The sequence below is a fragment of the Peromyscus maniculatus genome, chromosome 3 (genome assembly GCF_049852395.1).
Source record: "Peromyscus maniculatus bairdii isolate BWxNUB_F1_BW_parent chromosome 3, HU_Pman_BW_mat_3.1, whole genome shotgun sequence".
NCBI classification, from domain to species: Eukaryota; Metazoa; Chordata; class Mammalia; order Rodentia; family Cricetidae; genus Peromyscus; species Peromyscus maniculatus.
Genome location: NC_134854.1, coordinates 66193398 through 66217135, shown reverse-complemented (window position 1 = coordinate 66217135; position 23738 = coordinate 66193398). Strand labels below are relative to the sequence as shown.

Sequence of the window (23738 nt, the reverse complement as noted above, 5' to 3'; positions counted from 1 at the left end):
CAGGTCTTCCTAACCGCATCCCTTACCCACGTCCTGCCCTCCAGGTCCTTCATTCCAGAGGAGCAATGCCAGGGGCGTCCCTCACAGCTCCTGCTGCAGGCAGCCCTGGCACACATGCATTACCTCCCGGAGGAGCCTGGTGCGGCGGGTGCTCGGGCCAGCTCTTACTGGCAGATGGCGCAGCTGCTTCAGTACCGAGCAGTGAGTGCCCGGGCCTGCAGGGGGCTGCGGAGTAGGCCCTGTCCAAATCATCAGTCTGGGAGGAGAAGTTGTGGGCCCCATGGCTGTGGGGCTGGGTCCGCGAGGAGGCTTCGGAGTGAGTGGCTGGAAGCCTCCGACCTTACAGAGTGTTCCTGGAGGCTCTTGACCGTGGTGATCACTTGTGGAGTCCTCTTGATAATCCCGCTCAGCCTCACCCGTGCTTCCTTAGGTCTCCCTCCTGGAAGAACTCCTGTCTCCACTTCTCACTCCTCTGTTTCTGCTCTTCTGGTTCCGCCCCCGTGCTCTGGAGATTATTGACTTTTTTCATCACTTCACTGTGGATGTGGCTGGTGTCGGGGACATCTGTTCTTTTGCCCTAATGGATGTGAAGCGCCATGGGCACCCTCAGGTTAGAGCTCTTCCCTGCCCTTACAAAATTGGGTTGGACAGGTATTTGGCTTGCCTCACCGAAGCACATCAGGTCTATAGAGCCCTTTACAGAGTTGCTGTTACATTTAAAAAAATGATGATGATGATAAATGGAGGCAAATACTGCCCCACCCCCCACTAGAAAGGGAGGTAGTGGGTGAGGAGTGGGGTACAGGCTTATCTTGTCTTGGGAACTAGGGCTGCATGCGGGGGGGGGGGGGCGCAACATCAAAGCTGGCTGTATCTGAGACTAAGCACCCACGGCCTGCTCCACCACCTTGCTCCTGGGTGATCTTGAATAAGTCCCAATCACAGCCTGGATTTCCTACATGCGGAACGTGGGGCAGTATTTCCTGTCCTGCCTACCTGAGTCTTGGTGTCCCTAACACCAAGGACTCTTCCTTGCAGTGGCTCTCCGAGGGACAGACAGAAGCCTCTCTCTCTCAGCGTGCAGAGGATGGAAAGACTGAACTCTCCTTAATGCGGTTCTCCCTGGCACACCCACAATGGCAGCCACCAGGCCACAGCTCTAAGTTCCTTGGCCACCTTCGGGGCCGGGTACAACAAGATGCAGCTGCCTGGGGTGCTACCTCGACACGAAGCCCCCCGACCCCAGGGGTGCTCAGTGACTGCACATCCCCTCTGGTGAGTCCCAGGCCTGCCTACTCTTTTGCCCCTTCCTGCTGTCCATCCCTCCCTGGGCATTCCTGACTCTGTGGGTTACCCCGGTAGCCAGCTCCACCTCTCACATCTCTTGCCTTCCTTTGGTTCTCCCCTTATCCCTTCTGATGCCTTTGGCGCTCTTTTGTTCAGCCCGAAGCCTTCCTGGCCAACCTCTTGGTGAATCCCCGCCCGCCCCAGAGGGACCTCAGCCCCACGACTCCCTGCCCTGCGGCGGCCACAGCCAGCCTCCTTGCCTCCATTTCACGAATGGTCCAGGACCCCAGGTGAGAGAGGTGGAGGCCTGAGATGCAGGGGAGTCTGGATCGGCGCTGACTCTCTGAGAGAGGGTGCCAGGGTGCCGAGAGGACTTGGAAAATGGGGTGCAGCCTGGCCCACCTTCCTCTGTGAGGGAGATGTCTCTTGACTAGGAATCTTGTTTTAGCTGTGTGTCCCCAGGAGGCACTGGGGGCCAGAAGCTGACCCAGCTCCCCGAGCTTGTTTCTGCTGAGATGAGCCTGCATGCCATTTACCTACATCAGGTATGTAGAGGGAATATGGGGAGGTGAGTGAAATGAAGACTGAGGGAGGGGCCAGAATCTAAAGACTACCTGACAGGAACTATGAGCTCTCTGTACCTAGCTGAGGAGCTTGGCCTTGCTCCCTCCCCGCCCCCACATGTGAGGGAGTCCCTCACTCTTCTCCTTCCATCTAGCTTCATCAACAGCAGCAGCAGGAACCATGGGGAGACGCTTCAGCCTCCTCCCCACCCAGGCCCTGGTCCAGCCCTTCCCAGCCAGGCTCACCAGATGAGGAGAAGCCATCTTGGTCAAGTGATGGTGAGGAGGGTAGGGGATAGAGGCAAGGGCCTGGTGTTTCTTAAGCATCGTGACCCTGCTCACCCAAGGACATTGTCCTTAGGCTCCAGTCCTGCTTCCAGCCCGAGACAGCAGTGGGGTATCCAGAGGGCCCGGAATCTGTTTCCAAAGGGCTTCCAGGAGAGCACAGACACCCAGAAGGAGCCCCTCCCAGGCCCCTTGCACTGACTGAGGATACCTCAGGTCAGTATTGCCCACATGGGGGTCAAGAAAGGATAAAGAAACTACTTTGGGGTCAGTTTTGGAGGGATGGGGATACTAGTTGAATCTGGGACGGTGGGGCTGTCTCTCTAGAACCTAGGTGCCTGGAATGTTTGCTGACAGCCTTTTCCTCCCACAGGTTCTGGCTTTTCTAGCTGCAGGAAATTGGATGGGGTGGCATGGAAAGATACATGGAGCCATCTTTTGAGCCCCACTCCCATCCCAGATGGCAGGCCCGGGATATTTTAGTTGGTCCTGATCTGGGAGTCAGAGAGGAGCTTGCCCCAGAGAGCAAGGAGTAGGAGATGACTGTGAGCCAGAGACGGGCCCCACACATGAGGACAAGAGGGGACTAGCCCCGACTGGCTCCAACTGGCTGCTGTGGAGTAGTTGCCTGGGAAGAAGGACCCCAGTGCCCTGAAGGCGGAGGGCAGGGCCCGGGCAGTGATCAGGCTCAGTGTCAGGGATCGGTGAGGCACAATGAGGCACAGAGCCTGAACGGCAGGGAAGTCGTTCCTGTTGGCCTCCCCCTTGAGTTCCTGTGGGACCAGGGGCGGGGGTTATGGAGACTTGTGAGTGGAAAAACTAGAGAGGGCTGCTGTTTTTGGACATCAGCACTGCCGTGATGTCTGAGGAAGTGGGTGGGGCTCCTCATCCTGTGTGAAATAAGTAGAGACTGTTCGTGGCTGTGCTGCACATCTTCGCCATGGGAATGTCTGGCATGCCCCACTCCTGGAAGCTGAGGGCTGCACCTGTTCACTCAGCCACAGAACTGTTTGTGGCTGGTTGCAAACTTTTTTTCAGAGTACTGGGTCACAGAGAGAGAGGTGTCTAGGACTCACTGTCAAAGAATTACTATCCCCACATCCGTACACATTAAAGCGTGGAACTTGTCTCTTTTTTCAATCATTATAATCCACAAGAGTTGGGTTGGGTATCTCACTACATCTGACATGATCTTTTATGATAAATCTTCAATAAATACCGGAATGACTTAGACTTTAAAGGCAAGATAATCCAGAGAGGGAAAAAGGGAGTCTACAGTCCATCAAAAGCATACCAAGAGGACAGCAGGATGCCCTCAACACCACAGCCAGAAGAACTTTCAAGATTTAGGAGGAACCCCCTCCCTGTCCAGGTGAACCGGAGAGAGAAGAGAGTTCTTAAGTCCGCAGTCTCGCGACTGATGCTGTAGGCTTTCTCGAGAGAGGGTGGCTGGCTTTGGTCAGCCAAACGGAATGAGACAACCCCTTTCTCCGGGAACTGGAAGGGGAAGAAGATTGTCAAGAACCGGGGGTTTCTGGGCCGGGTGGGTCGAAGGACCAGGGCACTGCGCCCCGAAGCTGTCGCTCCTGCAAGGAAAAGCTCTGGGTGCGTATGCGGCTTGTCACCTCCTGGGTGCGCAATGTGAGCCCGAAAATGTCCTCGTGGTAGCGTTGCTGATCCTGAGGGGAGGAAAAGAGCTCAGGGGACCAGAACCCTACCAGGAGACGCCAGCGTAGACTTACCCTACCCAGCCCGGGCCCGCCCCTTCGCACCCGCAGCACGCCGATGACGTCACCGGCTTCATCCAGCTCCATGTCGCCCTCTGTCGCCAGAATTCTCTGCACCGTCTGCAGGACGCTGGTTGCCATAGTGACATCGCCGCAGACAAACATGTGTCCTTGCTCGAGGCACAGCACGCGGTGAACCTCCGCGGCCAGCTCTGTCCTCAGGAGGTCCTGCACGTAGGTCTGGGGGCGGAGCGAGAGGCAGGCCTTGCTGTGAGATCACCCAGGCCTCAGGCGTACCTGGGGGGAGTTGGGACTGGGGGAGTTGGGACTGGTGGGGTCTTGGGGACAGCCCAAGCCTGGTCACACCATCTCTACCACCGGCCCCGTGGTACCTTAGGGCTGCCAGGATCCCTGGAAAAGGCGGTGAGGATGTGTCCAAACACGCCGCGCTTCTGGGCATCTAGTACCTCGTCTCGGTAGAGATGGTCGAGTTGGGAGCATCGGCAGCCAAACACCAAGGTCATGGGGGCGGGTTGCAGCCCTGTGAGAAACAAGACGGTTTGCGGGGGGGGGGGGGGGGGGGGGGGGGGTGTTCCCTGGGGCAGCCTTGGCAACGCCACCTCCAGGCCAGCCTTTTGGGTTGGAGCAACCCCTATCATGGCTATTCAGCCTCAAGGGGCAAATGGGGTGCTTTCACCCAGATCCTGCACACCTGATTTCCAGAAGGAAACAGGCATTCAGGCAAGAACCAGGAGGGGAACTCCGCCGGAACCTGCTCTATCGACTCAACTCTGTGCCCATGGCCCAGCCCACACCTTCCACACCTCCCACCCATCCTCTCCCACACAACCTTCTTTTATTGACATCTCTGGGCCTGACCTGAACACCTCACCAGTTTTTAGATTAGGTCGCCCTAGATGAGCTCTGACGTAATTCCGAATCTGCCTGGAGCTGTCTTCTGTCTGCATTCCTGTCCTATCCCTCCCTTCTTTACCCTCAGTCTGTTCCAAAACCTATGATGCGCAGAGGGACCACCAGGAAGGCAAGCAAGCAGGCCCCGGCCCTTTTCTCCCCACCCCCCCATCCCCATTAAATACGTTTCTTTTCGCCTTTGGTCCTAGTTCCTTTTATGGTCATTTCCTCCAGCCTCACTCCTTTCCTCCTTGGCTCCCTTCTGACGTCCAGGTGCGCCCTTAGCCCCAGGCTCACCTTTGATCTCGATGTCATGTAATCGCTCCTGCCAAAATCCCCGGAATGGTGCAATGCCAGTCCCTGGGCCCACCAGGATGCAGGGCAAGTTGGGATCAGGTGGCAGCCGGAAGGAAGGAGCCCTAGCCAGAGAGAGTCCATTAAGACCTCTTTTCTTCACCCATGACCTTATACACACCAACTAACCTTTGGCTGTATAGACAGGAAAGCCTAAGGCCCAATGACAAACGAGGTGGGTTTTTTGTTTGTTTGTTTTGGTGCAGGATCTCACTATACAGTTCTGGCTGGTCTGGAACTTGCTTTGTAGACAAGGTTGGCCTCGAACTCACAGAAATTCGCTTGCCTCTCTGCCTTCCAAGTGCTGGGATTAAAGGTGTGTACCCACCGTGCCCGGAAGCCTAGACTTTTAACATAAGCTGTCGCCAAGGACTCAGCGAGGCAGGCAGGGGCTACACTTTCACAGAGCAGCAGGGCCACTGGCTAATCCATGTTGTTTCTGGTAGTTGTGGTTTCAGGGGCAGGAGGACTCTGCACCAAGTTATTGAGGCCCAAAGCTCAGCCATAGTTGTGAAGCGCCCCCGAGACTCACTGTTCTTGATGTAGTAATAGACCCTCCATGCTCTGGGAGGACCCGATCACCAGCTCATCCTGTGTGGCACGCTCCTCCTCCTACATTCCACACTGGTCCCTGCCAGGCACTTTCTCATCCCTGTCTGGACACAGACGACCCCTTCTAGTTGCCCTGCCCTACCCCAGAGGCCTCACTTACCCCCTGATGAAGCAGGGCACCAGGTCTCCTGCCTTGAGTTGGCTCAGCCACGTGGAACACACGCCATAGTGCAGGGGGCCCAGCCCATCTAGGGTTAGGAGGAGAGGCCGTTCAGAGGGTCTGTCTTAGCCCTGCCGAGACCAGGCTCTCCCAGCTCCCAGCCTCACCCTGGGTTCTGTACGCCAGCACAGCCACAGTGAGGTGGATCTCTCCGGGGTGGGCGCTGGGCGCTGAGCTGACCGAATAGTACCGGGGCTGGAGCAGGGGCAGCTGGGTGAGGATCAGAGGGGCGGGAAGCGCCACTGACGGGAACTGCTCCAGCACCTCCAGCAGCGTGGGGCAGCGGAACCACTTCCACTCCTCATAGCGTCGGGGGTCCTGGGGGCAGATACGCTGAGCTGAGGGCCCCCCCCACCCCGGTCCTTCCCAGAGTGAGCCCTACCTAGCTGAACCTCCTTAGGGTTCACCCATCTCAGTGTATTTCACCACACCCCTCTTGAAGACCCAGAGCACCCGGAGAGGAGTCGGTCAGCCTGGGGACAGGTCTTAAAGCACCAGTGCATGTTGGTCAGGAGAAGCAAGTGCGGAGGACCTGACTGACATGAAGGCAGGGGGGAACTCCCTTTCACGGAGGGTCCCTTAGCTTATTTATCATCCTCTAGTCTAGCCCCCGCCCCCCACAGCATGCCCCCCCACCTGGCTGAGGGCCTCTAGCTCCTGCTGTTCGCTGGACTCCTCTGCCAGGGTGCTGAGCAGTCGGAGGAGGCGAGGGCTGGGCGGGGAAGTGATGTCCAGGAAGAAGGTGAGAGCCTGGCGCAGCGTACATGGGGGCAGCCGGGGGTCCCGCACCCAGCCGGGGGGAGGGCCACCTGGGGGTGAATGCACAGGGAGCTCTGAGGGAGAGGACCACTGAGACCGGGTGGTCTGAGCCAAAGTTCACTTTGTTCATTTGGGGGACTGACCTTGTGTTACTGTGTCTTATTGGAAACCTTGTCCTTGAATGGTGGCATGTGCTTGTCTGTGCAGCCCTGGTATGTTTGGGGGGACCCTGGCTGAACTGGGTTGGTCTGATCTCCTCTGCCCTAACCCCAATACGTTATCATCTCCAAGCATTGTTTTGGAAGGAGATAGACCGACTACGGGAAATTAAACTGTGGGGAGGCGGTGGCTATGGGAGGAGGCTTTTAGGGTGCTTGGTGGGTTCTGGGAAAGGGTCGCGTGCAACAAGGCCATCCTGGCTGGAGTGGCAGCTAGGTCCGGGTAGTACCGAGGTGTGAAGCAGGGTGGCAGCCCTGTCAGCGCTGAGTGCCAGGGGGTCCTGTGTCAGGGGACGCGGCAGGCTCTAACCCTCCCACCCCAGCCCACAGTCCTCACCAGGGCTGCCCTTCTCCAGCTGCTCCACGGCCACGGGCTCTGTGGATGGTGGAGGGTCCTCCACTCTGCTTAGCAGGGCCTCCACGAGGCCAGGGCGGTTGGGTGGGCACACACCTATGTGGTCCCCGGGCTGATACTGCAGTCCCTCTTGGCCACCAGTGTCCAGACGCACCAGGATTGTGGCTCGGCTGGGGTATAAAGGGAGGCAGGTACTGAGGTCAGAGAATGGCAAGGAGGAGCCAGGAAGAGGGTGGGAGAAAGGAGTGTGGTAGGTCTGAGTGAGGAGGGAGCCTAACAGTGAGGAGAATGGGGGGAGCCTCACGTGGACTTGCTGCTCTGCAGGTTCTCCACGGAGAGGATCGTAGCCTGGAACATCCTCCGTCTGTGCACATGGGTCAGCCCTGGGGAGCAAGGAGGTAAAGGGGCCTGAGCAAGTGAGTGGCTCCCTGCCTGTGAGGGAGAATCCTAGGATGACCACCCCCGCCCCACACACACTCATCAAGGTCAGGTTGAGGTCAGGGTTGTACCTGGTAGTAACTGCAGGCTCTCAGACTGGGTACTCAGCCGGTACCTCTGGCGCTTCCAGCTGCGTTTGGGGCTGAAGATGTCTCGGGCAGCAGCCTTGGCATCTTCTCCCACACAGAAGGTTTCACAGGCGGCCTGGGGGATGAGTAGGTGAGGACCTAAGGCTGCTGGCCACCAGGGAGCCTCAGTCGGGGAGGAGTGTATTAAGGGAGGTAGGGCTGGGCCTGCCAGCCGTCTGGCAGTCTCCTCTCATCCTAAGTTCCTAGCTGTGGGGACGGCACCCACATTGGTGTGAGGGAGGATGAAGTTGTAAGACCGAGGCTGAGGCTGTTGCTGACTGTAGCACCTTATTTTCTAGCTCATGTGACCACTATCCTAGGGACCCTGACTTGTTACACCCGCTTGTCTGATGAGTACTGATCCCATGTCTCTGGGAGCACGCTGTCGAAGGCAGTTATGAACTCAGAGCTGAGTCTGGATTCTCTCGGTACCTGTCATCTTCCACGTCCCAGTTTCTCATCTTGACCCCTCACTGGGTTCCAGGAAACATTAAATAAGATACTTTCATTTTTAGAAGCAGGGTCTTTTGTAGCCCAGGCTGGCTATGTAAAAAAGGTGGCCTTGAGCTTCTGATCCTCCTGCCTCCACTTCCCAAGTGCTGGGCTTACAAGAGTGTGCCACCATACTTGGGTTTTGTAGTGCCAAGGGCTGACCGTGGGGCTTGGTGCATGCTGGGTAAGCACTTTCCTTGAGCTGCGCCCCCAGCCCCGAGATGCTTTCTGCAAAGCCCGGAGCACAGTGTGTGCAGAGGGCCGGTGCTATCTCACTGGAGGAGGTGCAGGGAGCCTGCTCTATCTGGCTGCTTCTGGCCGGGGATAAGTGGACTAGCATGCTGTTCCAGCCTTGAGATCCAGGGCTCCCCTGGAAACAGGCTGTTACTGTTTCTTTTCTAGTGTGTGCGGCCTTATATCTCTTCCTTCCTCCCGTGGCCCTCTCCCTTCCTTCCGATCCCCACTGCTCCCGTCCCAGTGAGTCTGTCTTCCTGCTTCTCAGATGCCTTCATTCGTCTGCATCACCAGTTATACACTTCAAGTGTGGGCTCACCCTGCTCGGGAACTTCCCGCATCTCCGTTGGTCTATATTCTCTGGATCTCGCTTTCTATTTCTCTTTTCTCACTCCTTCCAAGCAAACCCTCTGGTGCCTCCATCTCCAAAGGAGGCCTCTTTCTTGCACTGGGTCCAGACTAGCTAAAACTGAGACCCACATGGATGGACAGATGTGGGGCTCCCTCACTAAGTGAGAAGTATCAGCGTGATAAAGATGCCCGGAGGAAGTTCCTGGGGATACTTCTGTGTCCAGATCAGCCCTTCGGCCAGGCACCAGGGCTGGTCTCCAGCTCCCTGGAGTTCCTCCTGGCCTTAGCCTTAGCCCTGACCTCTGACGGATTCTCTGGGCCCGGTCTTCTTCCATCTTGCCTGCTTTGAGTAGGCATCCTGGTGCTCTGACCTTATTCCTTTCTGCGCCCGCTCCTGGGGCCAGCTTGGGGCTGTCTGAGGAGCCCTTCTGTAGGCCCTCTTCTTTTTTGCTTCTCTGTTGCTAGGACCTGTTGTCCACTACTTGGGGCTGATCCCAGAAGGGCTGGCTATGGAGTGGCGAAATGAAGGCAAATTTGGAAAGGAATAGGGCCGGGCCGGAGAACCAGATTAGGAAGTCAGTGAACCTCCAGTCTCAGTATTTCAGGTTCCAACTACAAAAGCCTGTAGGGGGCATCTCAGGTTGGTCAGAGTCAGAACACCGAGGCTGACCAGGGTGCAGGGGAGCTCACCTGGAAGGCTGCCTGGGCCCAGCCTCGGAAAGCCTCCTCCTGGCCGCAGAGCTCATCACCCTGGCCCAGCTGCAGCAGGCGCTCCCCACCCAGCTCCTCCAGCCTCGTGTCCACGGCCCGGGCAAAGGCACAGAAGTGGGGGTATGCTCGGGAGCCCAGCCCGAACACACAGAACCTGCGGCACAGGGAGCCGTTGTTGACCCCTGCCAGCCCATGTCTACCCAGGGGGCTGCTCTCTCCCATTCACCCTCTTTAGTGAGGACCCCCAACCTGAGGGTGCCCAGGGCCCCCGCGCTGTCTGTGTTACTAGACTCCTTCCTCTTGCGCCGCCAAGAGGACACCAGTGGGTCTGAGCAGGAGACGCTGTTGAATCGGATTTTGTAACTCCTGGCAAGAGAGAGAAGACAGGGTGTCGCTTAAGGAACTGGAAACTCGGCCCCGTCCCAGCCGGGGAGTAGTTTGGGAGTTTATACACCTGGGGTGAGAAGGCTTGAAACACAACCTTGAGGTAATGGTGGAGGGCTCTGCTCTGCCTCTCCTCCTTCCCGGAGAGAGTCATAGCGGAGTCATAAGCCTGCAAATGATCAGGTCCCCAGGGAGGGAGGGCCCTTGGGGCTGGGCTGCTGTCAAGGTCTCGTGCTCTCTGTTCTCCAGCTTGTTGGGAAAGACTTGAGAGACCTGGGTGAGGCCCCTGAGACCTCTGTTTCAGTGTCCCCAATGCCCTTTGTTCTGTCTTCTCCCTCCCACTCACTTGTGCTGCTCAGGCCGAGGGGAGCTGTTGTAGGGACCCGACATCTCCATCAAGGCCGCTGCGAAGCTCTGTACAGGGAAGGGTTTGCATCATGGTTAGTTTAGTTTATATTATACGGGAACTTAAAACCAGCCTGACTGGGCCTTATTATTCTGTATTAGTAACTTCTGTCTTGAAAATTCAAAAGCTCAACTTTTTAAAGAACCACATTACAGAGGTATATAAAGTAAAAGAGAAAGCCCAGCCGGGCGGTGGTGGCGCACGCCTTTAATCCCAGCACTCGGGAGGCAGAGGCAGGCGGATCTCTGTGAGTTCGAGGCCATCCTGGTCTTCAAAGTGAGTTCCAGGAAAGGCGCAAAGCTACACAGAGAAACCCTGTCTCAAAAAAAAAAAAAAAAAAGAGAGAGAGAAAGTCTAACCTTATTCTCCCTTGAGACTTAACTGTGTGTGTGTGTGTGTGTGTGTGTGTGTGTGTGTGTGTGTGTGTGTGGTGTGTGTGTGTGTGTGTGTGTGTGTGTGTGTGTGTGTGTTACTGACAGGTGGAAGCTTCCTAACCCTGTATCATTGACTCACAATAGGGTTACATCCCAACACACCCACTGTAAGCTGGGGAGATTTTTTCTTTTCTTTCTTTCTTTCTTTTTTTTTTTTTTTCTCGAGACAGGGTTTCTCTGTATAGCTTTGGTGCCTGTCCTGGATCTCGCTCTGTAGACCAGGCTGGCCTTGAACTCACAGAGATCCTCCTGGCTCTACCTGCTGACTGCTGTGATTAAAGGCGTATGCCACCACCGCTTGGCAGCTGGGAAGGTTTTAACAGAGCATGCAGCATGGCCTTCACACCCCTCTCCCACACATCTTAACTCATCAACAAAGCACACTAGAGTGTTGGTTGTTTCCCCTGCATTTGTATGGATCACTGGGAGCTGCCCAGCAATCTAAACACAGGATCCCATTCCATAGCTCTAGTCTGGGCACAGATCCAAGTTCAGGATTTGAAATACATTTTTCTTCTCCCCCACCCCGCCATGACAGGGTTTCTCTGTGTAGTCCTGGCTGTCCTGGAGCTTGCTCTGTAGACCAGGCTGGCCTGGAACTCACAGAGATCTCCTGCCTCTGCCTCTTAAGTGCTGGGATTAAAGGGGTGTGCCACCCCACCCCCCAGTTAAATAGTTTCTAATGGACTCATATTGCTTTCCCATTATCATAAAGTAAAAAGTCACAATTGAAACACACACTTAATTGGGAGCTGTTGATATTTACATGGGTACATATAGTTTGTCTGTTTTTTTAATGGGTCCATGTAATTCTTGCTTGCTTTTTATCAGTGACCTACTGTGGATATCCTTCTAAGCCAACACCTTAAGCTTGGCCTCACTCTCTTTTCTGAGATGTATTTATTTTATTTTATGCATATGAGTGTTTTGCCTGCCTGTATGTTTGTGCACCATGTGCATGCCTGGTACCCATGGAGGCAAGAAGAGGGTGTCAGATGCCCTGGAACTGGAGTTACAGATGGATGCGAGCCACCATGTGGGTGCTGGGAATCAAACCCGGGTCCTCTGGAAGAGCAGTCAGAGCTCTCAACTGCTGAGACATCTCTGCAGCCCCTTGACCTCTGCTTTATGGTGGCTACATCCTATTCCCGTATTTGCCTATACTGTGGCAAATCTGCCTGTGACCGAAGGACACGGAGTAGTTTGTGAACAGTTCCCCAACATCCTCACACACGTACCCTGCATCTTTGTATGGCTCAGTCAAGTGGAATTTAGAGGTGGGGGTGGCTCCATGAAGGGCTTTAAAAACTGGGTGGGCATGCCAGGTGTGGCAGCACATGCTTCTAATTCCAACAGGTAGATCTGTATGAGTTTGATGCCATTCTGGTCTACATAGTGAGACCCTATCTCAAACAAAATAAAACAATGGCTTGTGGCTGTGAGAGGGCTCACAGGTAAAGATGCTCGGGGCACAAGAGTGGGTACTTGTGAGTCACCCCTGGAGCCCACCTAAGAGCGGAACCACCTCCACAAAGGTCCTCTGACCTCCACAAGCTTGTCATAGTGTACACACGCACACACATGCACACACACACACACACACACACACACACACACACACGCATGCACACACACACACACGCACGCACGCACGCACGCGCACACACACGCATGCACACACGCACATGCATGCACTAATCGTCAGTTTGTGGTGGGGTGGTCGAATCCTACTTGAGTGGCAGACGGAAGGCAGTTCATTCTTGTCCACATCAGCTCTGGGCATGAGCACCCCGCAGCCCTTTAGCCAGTTTGGGAATGGACAGAGCCTGAGGTAGTGTCCTGTCTCCAGGGGGATTATTCAAGTGGGCCACCTCAGAAGGCTGTTTCACATTTTGGTGCCACCATGGAAACAAGTTAGAAATCACACAAAACACAGCTTCTAAATACTAACTATAGATCAGCTGGGTGGTATTTCTATGGGGTTACTGTAGTCAGCACATGAGACCTGAACTTCAGGATTCTTTTTTTTTTTTTTTTTGAGGTGGGGGGGCAGGGTCTCATGTAGCTCAGGCTAGGTTCTAATTTGCTATACAGCCAAAGAGGACCTTGAGCTTCTAATCCTCCTGCCTCCAACTCCTGAGTACTGAGATTACATATGTGCCACCACACCTGATGAATATGGTGCCAGGGTTCAAACCCGTGGCCTTGAACAAGCTAGTCAAGCACCCTGCCAATTGTCTTATGTCCCCAGCCTTGAACTCAGTTCGTGAATGGTTTAGAGTAACTATGTAGCCGTGTAGGTTTTCATGAACCGGACATGTATGTGATCAGCATCTCCTATGAAATATCACCAGCATCCTGAAGTCACCTTTACGCCTCACACTACTCTCCTGATCGAGCAAACCCCTGGATTAGAGTTGCCTGGTTTTGAACTTCAGACGAAGTGGATTCTGCTGTATGTACTCACTGCCCGTTTCATTTTTCATCTGTATTGTGTGTGGTAATTTGTTCACACTGCTGTATTGCATGTGAGTTTATCACTGTTTATCCAATCTTTTGTTGATTGACACTTGAATTGTTTCCAGTGTGGGTGTTATGAGCAATGCTGCTATAAATAGTCTTGTTCATATCTTTGGTGTATATACTCTGTTTTCTATGGGATATATTCCTGCATTTCTTCCTTTAAAAAAATTTAGAGGTGAAATTGAAATGCTCACATCTCAAAAGTGTGGTACAACCTGGCCATTTGACAGTTTAAAAAAAAAGTTAAACTTAAATCTTCCCTATGACCCAATAATTCCACTCCTGGGTATTTATCCAAGAGAAACGAAAACATAAACCCACAAAAGCCTGCTACAAGAATGTTCTTAACAGTTTTATTCATAATAACCCCAAACTGGAAGCAGTCCAAGTGTCTATCAACAGAAGAATGGATAAACAAGCCGGGGCTGTTCACACAGTGAACACCACGCAGCAGGGGAGAAAGCAGTGAGGCATGGACATGGACAAACCTCCAAAACGGGCAGAGTGACCGAAGCACCTGTCATCTGACAGGAGACCGACTTGGAGAAACTGATGAGGCTCTGTCTTATTAGGACTGTGGGTCACTTTTTGGCTAAGAAGCTAATGGTGCCACTTACGGCTCAGTGTTTGTCCTTCCAGTCTTGTGTTAATGACATTTGGAAGTCAGACTTTCGAAGAGCGTTGGGTTGAGAGGGCTCTGCCTTCACGAACGGTTTCATCTACTCATGGATTAAGAGAGTAGTGGGCTGTGTGGGAATCCCTGCCATAAAAGTGGCTGGGCCTCTCTGGAGCGGTCCACTGTCTCACCGTGGGATGCCCTCTGCATGTCATGGTGCACAGGGAGGTCCCTCCAGATACTGACTGAGTAGATGCCGAGTCAGGCGTTTGGCTTTGTTTGGTTGCTTTAACTTTTTTTTTTTTTTTTTTTTTTTTTTTTTTAATTTTCCAGAGCTGAGGACTGAACCCAGGGCCTTGTGCTTGCTGGGCAAGCGCTCTACCACTGAGCTAAATCCCCAACCCCTGCTTTAACTTTTTTATTGCTTTTATTTTAACTGTGTGTGTGTGTGTGTGTGTGTGTGTGTGTGTGTGTGTGTGTGTGTGGTGTGTGTGTGAGAGATGGCATGTGGGTAGAGGTCAGAGGACAGTTCGCAGGAGTTGGTTCTGTGCTGTTATCTAGGTCTGGAGGATAGAGCTCAGGGCCTCTAGCATGGTAGCCAGTGCCTTCCCCTGCTGAGTCGTCCATCTCACCTCACTGGCCCAGTTTTTGTTGTTTGTTTGTTGTTGTTGTTGAGACAAGACCTCATTATGAAGATAAACCTAGCCTGAGCTCCATCGTCTCTGCCTTCCTAGCCTGAGATTAAAGGTATTCCTGTCTGGGGTCTCCTGTAGCCCAGACTGGCCTTAAACTCACAGTTTAGTTGTAGATAACCTGGAACTCGTGACCCTCTCGCCTGTGCCTTTCAAGGATTACATATGACACCACACCTGACTCATGGTGTTTTGTTTTAAACAGACAAACATCAGAATTAGGGAGAGGGCTTCTGTCAGAATCCAAGCTTGCTGTGGGGCATTTAACTTTGGATTCTAGAGGAGGAACTCAGCGCTCGTAAGGGAGCTGACATCTGAAGCTGGAACAGATGAGCAGGTAGAAATGCATCAAACTCGGGGTTCAGAGCATACCACGGGAAGATAATGGTTAACCATAAGGCATCTGATGGCCTCCGATTTTGTTTAAGACATGTTGAGCAAGTAAAGCTATTTAGTCTATGCTGGCACCCAGAGAGTGCACGTTTCTCTTCAGAAAAAGAAAAGGGAACATTAAAATACTGAAGTGAGCAGGGAATCCTTGCTTTTCTCGTTTGTCAAGACCCGAGGCACTCTTGCTTACCCAGGAAGTGCCCTCCCCACATGAAAGCGCTGCACTATAATAGAGATGGCTGGGACACAGGAGTTAAGATTCCCAGAAGCCAGTTCACATTCCCACCAGGAAGCAGGGCAGCTTCAGCATGTTCATGTTCATTTCCCATCCTGGTGCGTGTGTGCATGTGTGTGTGTGTGTGTGTGTGTGTGCATGAGTGTGTGCATAAGTGTGTATGTGTGTCTGCTCCTGCCTGTCAAGCTGCTCCTGTTTCGAGTCTTTTCTCATTCTCTCCATCCTGAAAGCCTTACCTCTCCATTCTCCGGGGGATCCCCATTCCCAAAAGTGCTGGTCACCACCAACACCAGTGCCTCATGCTCGAGGGACACCACATCATACTCATCCATGCACAGGACCTGTGGAGAGGAGAAGATGGACATTGGGATTGTCCTCCTGATGTCCCCGTCCTTGCTTAGGCTGCCTTGGGAAGACAAGGCATGATTGAATCCTGAATCCTTGTAGATTTAAGCTTTCTTTGTGAAGCCTGACTTTTATTTTTTGATACAGGGTTTCTTGCATGCCAGGTTAGCCTTGAGTTCATTATGTAGTCAAGGATGACCTTGAACCCTTGATCCTTTTGACTCTATCTCCCAAGAGCTAGGATTACGGGGATGCACCACCATGCTGGACTTGACATGAACCTTTACTTTTAATCCTCTTGTTCTCTAGGCACCTCTGAAGAGGTAGATAGACTGTTTCCTCTTTCCAGCCCCTGCCTCTCAGGCCTCAGTCCTACCCGGGGATCAAACGCCTTCCGGAAGAGCCTCCCCAGCTGCTGTGCGTAGCTCTGGGCCCGGCCAGTCTCAGAGCCATACAGGATAGTCGCCTTTACGCGCTTCGCCATCACAGTGCCCATGAGCGAGGCAGAGATCTTCACTGCACTGCAGGCAAGGGTAGGTAGGGTGAGGGCATCCTCTGTGCACAGAGGCCAGACCTCCCAGGTAGGGGTCCAGACCTCACCACAGCAGTCCGGGGGTACCCCTACTGGGTTTATTCCTCTACAGTATGGGGAAGGGATGCAGTCCCAGGGTACCCACTTGGCCACTTCCTTAAAGGTCTTCTTCCGGGTGATACCCGCGCCCTTTGCCGCACTTCCCTTCCAGGGGTCAGGCTGCAGGATGGGGTGGGGAGGGGAGGAGCATGGGAGACAAAAGTTAGCAGTTCTTGTGGGCGGCCAGGAGCTGTGCTAGGTGGGCAGGAGCCAGTCGGGGCTGGGTACCTGGTAGCGGAAGGCAGGGGACAGGGAATAGTTGACCATCTCTTGATGGAAGACAGGCGTGAGGCTGCCTGAGATGGGGGGCACAATCCAGGCCCAGTCGGCAGGGCAGCCCCCCCTGGCCTTCTGCTCATTCTCCAAGTGCTTCATGAAGGAGGCTGTGGCGGCATGATGGTCCACAATGGTCACTTTGGCCAGCTGAGGTGGGGATAGGAAGAGGCTGGAGTCAGAAATGCCCTACAGGTCCCCCACTTTGTCTTTCTCTACCACTGTCAACCCAGCCTATTCCGTGCCTTGGGTCACTGCAAAGGACACGTTGCAAATGTCCCCACAAATCTCCCCCAGATTGCATAGGCGTGCTCCAAGTTTAAGCGGTGTGAGCAGCTCTGATCTCCAGCATCCGTGTGCCTGAGCACCAGAGCTGTGTGCTGAGGCAGACCTGGGGCCTCACACTCTGCCACTGTGTGCACCCTCGGGTCCTTTCTTAACCCTCTTGGACTCCACAGAGGTATTCACCAGACATTGGTTTCCTCAACCACCACCCCCCCCCCCACTGTATTATGACACTCCCATCCCCAGCATGCTCTCTACCCTCGTATTAGAGATTCTCGACCCCAGTGGCTCCCACAGTGTGCCCTGGGACCAGTTACCAAGCAAGGCTCCTGGGCAGGCGCTTAGGTAACATACTGTAGCTCCCAGACTGGTGCCGGCGTATCCAAAGCTGCAGGCACAATGTGCCCCACAGTACACGGGCTACTGCCCATCTCAGCCCTGCTCTGTCTCTGTGTCCCCCAACGCCACCGCTGGGCCTGCGTACCTGGTAACTGTGCAGAACAGCCACGTTGATTTCCACCGCTGCCTTGTCTTTCCACAGTGACGAGGTTGTCCGGGTGTCTAGATCCATGCAGACAGCTACATCCTGGGACAAGTTGAACAGGGTCGGGACAGAAGCAGCAGGAGTGGACAGGAGGAGAGGGGTGAGAGCGATACTGGGCTGAGTCAGGGATCTGCCCACAAAGGTACAGTGGAGCAGAGGGCAAGTCCCTTCTCAGCCCTGGCCCTTCATTCCTCATCTCTGAAACGGGTGAAACCCTTTTCTGGGACAAGGTCCCCTTTTGAGCCAGGCATGGTAGTGAAGTCTATATTTCCAGCTCTTGGGATGCTGAGGCAGGAAGATTACCATGAGTTCAGGGGCAGCCTGGAAACACACCACACGCACGCACGCACGCACGCACGCAAGCACGCACACACACACACACACAGTTTCTCCTTTGAGAATCTGATGAAAGCTACCCTTCACATGCTCCCTCACTTACAGTGTTCTTTCTTCCAAGCTTTGGTGGCTCCAGAGCTCACACTCACACCCTTGGACCTAACTCAGCTCACCTTTTCCCATGGCCTGCACTCTGGGGCGGGGTAGGCATGGCATACAACTTCGTGTCCCCTTTCCTCAGCATCCCCTCACCTCAAGTATGTTGTAGCGGTGAGGGTCACACAGGTCCCTCATGCCGATCTCGGAGCTCATGTACCAGCCGCTGAAAGGGGCAGCAGGGAACTCCAGGCCCCCAATCTCCAGCAGCATGCTGGACACGGCGGGGAGGGCGTACCAGCGCAGCCCCAGCGCGGCAAACCACTCCAGCCTGGGGGGTGGGTTCGAGTCGGCCTCAGCCCTGTGGGGTTGCCAGGTGCCTCTCGGTCCCTCCCCCAGGGGCTCTGGGCAGCCCCGCCCCCACCCTTGGCCTCTCGTGCTCACGTGGGGTGCTCCAGAGGCACCTCGAGGACCAGCTCTGGGGGCAGAGTGAAGAGTTCCGGGGGCTCGTCTGGGGCCTGCAGCAGCAGGGGCAGCACATCAAAACGGCCATTTCCTGGGGTCCAGCCGTGCTGGGTACAGAGCTGTGGGCGGCCGGCAGAGGAGAGTTCAAGGGACTCCTCACCATCCGCCATCCCCATTCCTCACCTTAAGGACTCCTCAGCAGCTGTATCTGTACCCACTGGAGGACCCTGTTCTTTTGTAGTCCAGGCTTGCCTTGAGCTCCTGACCCTCCTGCTCCAACCTCTCAAGTCGAGCATTATAGGAATGCGCCACTATGGCTAGCTTCCCAAGGAAAGTCCCGGCTTCCTGCTCACTGACAGCTTCTCTGTATCCCCAGGCAGCATCCCCTGGCCTCCCTATCCTTGCGAGCGCTGGTGCCCACTGTGATGGCTACTCTTGGTTGTCAACTTGACACACCTGGGAAGAGGAAACTTCACCCGAGGAACTGCCTCCATCACCAGATTGGCCTGAGGCCATGTCTAGGGGAAGTTTTATTGATTGCCGATGGATGTAGGGGGCCCAATCCACTGTGGCCAGGGCTCTCCCTGGGTAGCTGGGCCTGAGGTATATATGGAAGGTAGCTGAGCAAGCCAGTGAACAGCACTCCTCCATGTTCTCTCCCAGTTCCTGCCTTGAGGTCCTGCCCTGGCTTCCTTCAGTGATGGTCAGTGTTTTTTATCACAGCAACAGAAAGCAAAGCAGCACACCACCTCAGTGATCTCCACGTTGGCAGGGTCGCCTCGCACCGAGCCATCCTGCTGCCTGTAGCCTGCGTAGCGCACCAGCTGGCTGTTCCAGATCCGGAAGTCTCCCCTGCCAGGGCAGCGCTGAGGGAACACTGTGATGGCTGAACTGACGTGAGGAATGAAGCCGGTTAGATCCCCTTTACTGCTGCCCCGGGTGGGCTTGGGCCTGGGGTGGGCATGTCACTCACCGGAGATTGCCTCGGTTTGTCGCATACTTAATATGGTTGCAGATGTAGGTGAACATCTCCTGTGCGGTCCTGCAGTCCCGGGCATCAAATACCTGGGCCCAGAGGGGGTGGGCCAAGGATGTAGGAGACAGGTGAGGTTTTGAGTGCCAGCTCCAGAGGAGTGCTGGCATGGGGCTTGCTGGGAAGGAGGCAGGGTCTGGAGGAGCTACCCACTGCCCTACTGATCCTCCTCTGCCTGACAGCCCCGCTGCCCAGCCCAGCCTGATTTTCCCAGGGCACGTCTCCCCGTTCCCCCTGGGGCAGACTTGAAAACCAGCACAGAGGGGCACCTGTTCACTGCTGAGCTGACGCCTGGGGAAGGTTCCTAGTTGACAGGGACCCCACCTAGGGGTATTGGTATTGAGTTGCTCATGCCAAGGCAGGTAGCCATCCAGCTCCCTTGAGCCAGCACAGTGATGGGAAGAGGTGGATGCATTAAGTGGACCCTGCCAGTGGCATCCTGATCCTAGGAGAAGGCTGGGAGGTCCTCCCCTGCCCGAGGGAGGAGGAAACTTGTGACAGGATGGGGGTGGCAGTGGCTGGCCCGTGGCTTAGGGAGGGGCACAGCAGGGAGTGGGGCCTGTTATGGAAGCCTGATGGGTTCAAAGTTCACCTAAAGCTTTGAACCACTTAGAGGGTTGGGCAAGTGGCAGACAGATTGTTCTTATTCCGTTGGAGATGCCTTTGGCGTCACGGAGCGAATGGCTTTCTTCCACATTCTTTAGCGGCCACTTACAGCTCAGGGGGCTAAGGTCATGGATTCAGTTCCCCTGCAGGTCCTTGGCTTCTCTTAGTGCTGAGGCTGTTCCAGTAACCCAGACTAGTTCCGTGGTGTGTACTGGTGTGCAGGAGGGTGTGGGGCTGGGGCTACAGGGGACTTCTGGGAAGGTGGGTATGCGGTGAAGGCCTGGCAGGAGGAGCAGGGTTAGCTTTTCCAGAACATTTCTGTTCCTCTTTCCTCTCTACCAGCTGTCCTCAATATTCTGCCTTTTCAGCCAAGGGCTGCGGGGCTGGATTGGATCACCGTGTGTTAGTCAAAAGGCTGAGGACTGTCAGGAGGGGGCTGGTCCCCTCAGCCTTTGTCTTGAAAGGCAACAGACAGGGATCCTCCCACTGCCTTGTACTCACCCCTCAGGGAAGCCTCAGGAGCTTCCTGCATCCCTCCTCCCCCTGGTACCCATCCTGGGCAGGTGCCAGCTGCTTATACCTGCAGCTTTCCCCACTGGATCCGGCCCACACAGCGGGGAGCGTTGCGCCAGGCCTGCTTGGCCCCAAACACCAGCTCACTCTCCCGGAGCTGGTAGGTGCCTGTGGCTGCCACCTCAGCCTCCACCTCCTGAAGCCGCTGTTCATGGGCCTGGGAACCACTCCTGGGGAGAGGGGAGGGCCACAAGCCTTAGTGTCGGGACAGTGGGAGGGATGGGGAATGGGGTGTGAGTGGTGACCCGGAGGTTCCTTGGCTCCAGTGCCGGGGAGAACCCACCTTTTGATGGAGTTGTAGTACTGGTTGATGAAGTCCCGGGCCTGACCCAATAGCTGCTCAGTGGGTGAAGGGCCCTGGGTGGGCCGGCTCTGTAACTTCCTTGGAAATACCAGTGATCCCAAGCAGCGTCTTGGGGTGCAGGGCCCATCCTGGGCCAGAGGAACAGAGAACACAAAGGTCAGGATGAGGTCAGAGTGCAGGAAGAGCTGTGGTTAGCAAAGGCCGAGGTAGATGGCGGGCAGTGGGAGGGAGGTTCGGGAAAGCATGGACTCGGAGCAGGGCTAAGACTGGAAATGGGATGAGGCCAGATTGGCTTAGGGTAGCACTTGGGGCTCGGGCCAAAGGGTTGCTGAAATCCTTGCAATGTCCCTTGACCCCTCTGGTCCTTCCCAGTTTTCACTACTTGTAGACAAGGCCAAGTCCGAACACAGTGGAGCTTCCTCATTTGGGTCCCCACCTGGGACCAGGCCTCCACCAACCCCCGTCCCAGCCCTTGAAACATGGGTAGAGCCTGTCCTTACCTGCTGAGCCTGGGCACTGAGGGTGTCGTAGGTGATGCTACCCACTTCCCAGTTCTTCACTCGAGGAAACCTGGGTCCCTCTGGGGCCCGGGTTAGTGGGGGGCTGTTGGGAACCAGGGATGCATAGAGTCATGGGAGAGAAGTTTGCTTTTTTAGGTCTCCCATTGTAGCCCAGGGCAGCATTGTACAGTGACAATCACCCCCGGGGTCATTGCCCACCAACGGCTTCCTGATATTTTCTGTCAGCTCTCACAATAGCCTTGGGAGGTGGGCAGTGCCTTTGGGCCCCTTCTTCCAAAGGCGGCCAGGCTTAGGCTTAGAAGTCTCTAGCCTCAGTGCACAAGTGGAAGCTCGGCTCTGAGCCCGTGTCTTGTTTCCCCGGGCTCAGCCCCCCGGGACCACTCTCTAGGCCTGGAGTGCTGGCCCGGACTGCTTCTCACTCCCTGCATAGCGTGCATTTTGTCTCCTCTACATCTGAGGTTCTTTTAGTGTGGACGTGCATTTCCTAGCTCTACAATGTGGAAGTTTGGATTCCAGGGAAGTGTGTTGAGAAGTTAGTGATTTGGGAGGCGAGGTATAGCGGTATAGACTCCTGCACTGACAGGCTGGGTTCTAGAGGAGTGCCTTTGTCAGGGGGGGGGGAGGGGGGGAGAGAAGGGGAGGGAGAGGGGGAGTGAGGGGGGGCTCTTTGTCCTGCTTGCTTGATCTAGGTGCTCACCATGCCCTTCCCACCTGAGATGCGCATAAGGTTCTCAGCAGAGCAGGTGCCTCTGTCATGTAGATGTCCAGCTTTCTGAACCATGAGTAAAATAACCTTTTGAGTGTGTGTGTGTGTGTGTGTGTGTATGTGTGTGTGTATGTATGTATGTATGTATGTGTGTGTATGTATGTGTGTGTATGTGTGTGTGTATTTATGTATGTGTGTGTGTGTATGTGTGTATGTATGTATGTATGTATGTGTGTGTGTATGTGTGTGTATGTATGTATGTGTGTGTATGTATGTGTGCATGTATGTATGTGTGTGTATGTGTGTGTGTGTATGTGTGTATGTATGTGTGTATGTATGTATGTTTGTGTATGTGTGTGTATGTATGTATGTATGTGTGTATGTATGTGTGCATGTATGTATGTGTGTGTATGTGTGTGTGTATGTATGTGTGTGTATGTGTGTGTGTATGTATGTATGTGTGTGTGTATATGTGTGTGTATGTGTGGGGGAATTGAGACAAGTTTGGCTAGATTCAAACTCCATATAGCTGAGGATGGCCTAGAATTCTGAGCCTCCTGCTTGTACTTCCCAACTGCTGGAATTTTTGTCAACTCCACCCTGCGGCCCCTAAGCCTCCATGCGTCATGTTACCCTGTCTGAAGGATCGTGTTTTGGTAACTGGACACGGAACAGGCATGGGCCCTACTTGAGGGGCCCTAGCTGAGCCCAGCCCCGACAGGGAGTTCTCTGATTTTGCTCTGATTTTGCTCGCACTCACACCCCTCTTGACAGCAGCCATCATGTGAAGGGAAGCCTCAGAAGCCTTATCACTTCCTCCCAGAACCGCCTGCCTGCGCAGGAGGAAGGGAGGGACTGGGGGCCCTGGTGTCCCCGAGCAGCAGCACCGGACCCCCAGGCTTGGCAGGAGCCGCTTGGCCTGACACCCCGCTGGGAGTTTTGGTCTTTCTTCTCTTCAGGGACCTAGGCCCAGGGAGGATTCCTTGAGGGCTAGGGCTGTGGGGTTGTTTGTGGTGAAGGGCTGGGAGGAGGGAGTCCAGGGAAAGGGCCCAGCAGCTTTGCCTTAGCCCCCACCCCAAGTGTTCGGATCTCAGGTCCCAACTCTCCACTGTTGTATGAAACTCCACTCCTGCAGGCCCCTCCCCTGCTCCTTTCTTCTCCAGGTAAGCGGCCATCACTGCTGTTTGTTGAAGGCTTCCTATGAGCTAGGTAAGTACTGCCAAGTGCACATTTTATTCACACAGAGGCTCAGAGAGATTAAGTAACTTGTTTGAGGTCAAACAGATTTTTACAGTGGAGCAACATTCAAACTGTGGCCCAATTCTGTAACGGGGCCCCTTATATCTCTCTTTTCCCTATTACCTGTTGGCTCTGCATCTGGCTTCTCAGCCATGCAGCCTCATCCTGTCCTGCTCACACTGGCAACTTTTTGCACTGGTAGCCTGGTCCTTCTGGTCCTTCCCAGCTCTAGGCCTCGGTCCTCCATACAACCCTTTATTCACGCATCTTACCTGCTCATAGCCATATGGCCTCACCTGGGGTCTGGTGCTGGTTGGGCCGGAGTCGGAGTCGGGGGTGCTGGCGCCTGGCTAGGCTCTGGTGCTGGAGAGGCTGGGCCCTGCTTGCCACAGAGCCCTAGGCCCAGCCCGAGCCCTAGGCCACAGGGTGGCCCAGGCTCCTGGCCCACGCTCTTCAAGTTGCCCATGCCAGTTGTGCCTCGACTCTGCTGGCCGCTCAGCAGAGTCCTGGCCTTT

The 23738-nt window shown here is 54.8% G+C and overlaps 3 protein-coding genes across 6 annotated transcripts in view; 2 read left to right on the top strand and 1 right to left on the bottom strand.

The window, feature by feature from the left end:
- Atg9b (autophagy related 9B) overlaps window positions 1–3263 on the top strand; it is a 7654-nt gene extending 4391 nt beyond the window's left edge. For both annotated transcript variants that reach the window (XM_076566689.1, XM_076566690.1), the window contains 8 exons: window positions 45–201; window positions 431–610; window positions 1039–1275; window positions 1444–1577; window positions 1736–1832; window positions 2006–2129; window positions 2212–2351; window positions 2509–3263. In XM_076566689.1, the coding sequence (XP_076422804.1) occupies window positions 45–201; window positions 431–610; window positions 1039–1275; window positions 1444–1577; window positions 1736–1832; window positions 2006–2129; window positions 2212–2336 (1054 nt within the window). In that variant the 3' untranslated portion in view covers window positions 2337–2351; window positions 2509–3263. The remainder of the gene's footprint in view (window positions 1–44; window positions 202–430; window positions 611–1038; window positions 1276–1443; window positions 1578–1735; window positions 1833–2005; window positions 2130–2211; window positions 2352–2508) is intronic.
- Window positions 3240–23738, bottom strand: Nos3 (nitric oxide synthase 3). Of its 2 annotated transcripts, none has more exons than XM_006996349.4 (26): window positions 23520–23738; window positions 21258–21360; window positions 20737–20885; window positions 20461–20623; window positions 19215–19306; window positions 18991–19132; window positions 18221–18360; window positions 17933–18107; window positions 17285–17386; window positions 16471–16665; window positions 16289–16362; window positions 15988–16132; window positions 15503–15607; window positions 10317–10384; window positions 9836–9952; window positions 9566–9740; window positions 7742–7874; window positions 7537–7615; window positions 7215–7402; window positions 6537–6709; window positions 6008–6218; window positions 5841–5928; window positions 5072–5193; window positions 4255–4403; window positions 3908–4102; window positions 3240–3814 (listed from the first exon to the last, which is right to left on the bottom strand). In XM_006996349.4, the coding sequence occupies exons 1-26, from the start codon at window positions 23687–23689 to the stop codon at window positions 3653–3655; spliced, it is 3615 nt and encodes a 1204-aa protein (XP_006996411.1). In that variant the 5' UTR covers window positions 23690–23738; the 3' UTR covers window positions 3240–3652. The 2 variants fall into 2 exon arrangements, with proteins under 2 accessions (XP_006996411.1, XP_042129140.1); XM_042273206.2 differs by having other exon boundaries at window positions 18241–18360; window positions 23520–23555.
- Kcnh2 (potassium voltage-gated channel subfamily H member 2) overlaps window positions 19028–23738 on the top strand; it is a 50814-nt gene continuing 46103 nt past the window's right edge. For both annotated transcript variants that reach the window (XM_076566688.1, XM_076566687.1), the window contains exon 1: window positions 19028–19153. The gene's annotated coding sequence lies outside the window, so the exon portion shown is untranslated. The remainder of the gene's footprint in view (window positions 19154–23738) is intronic.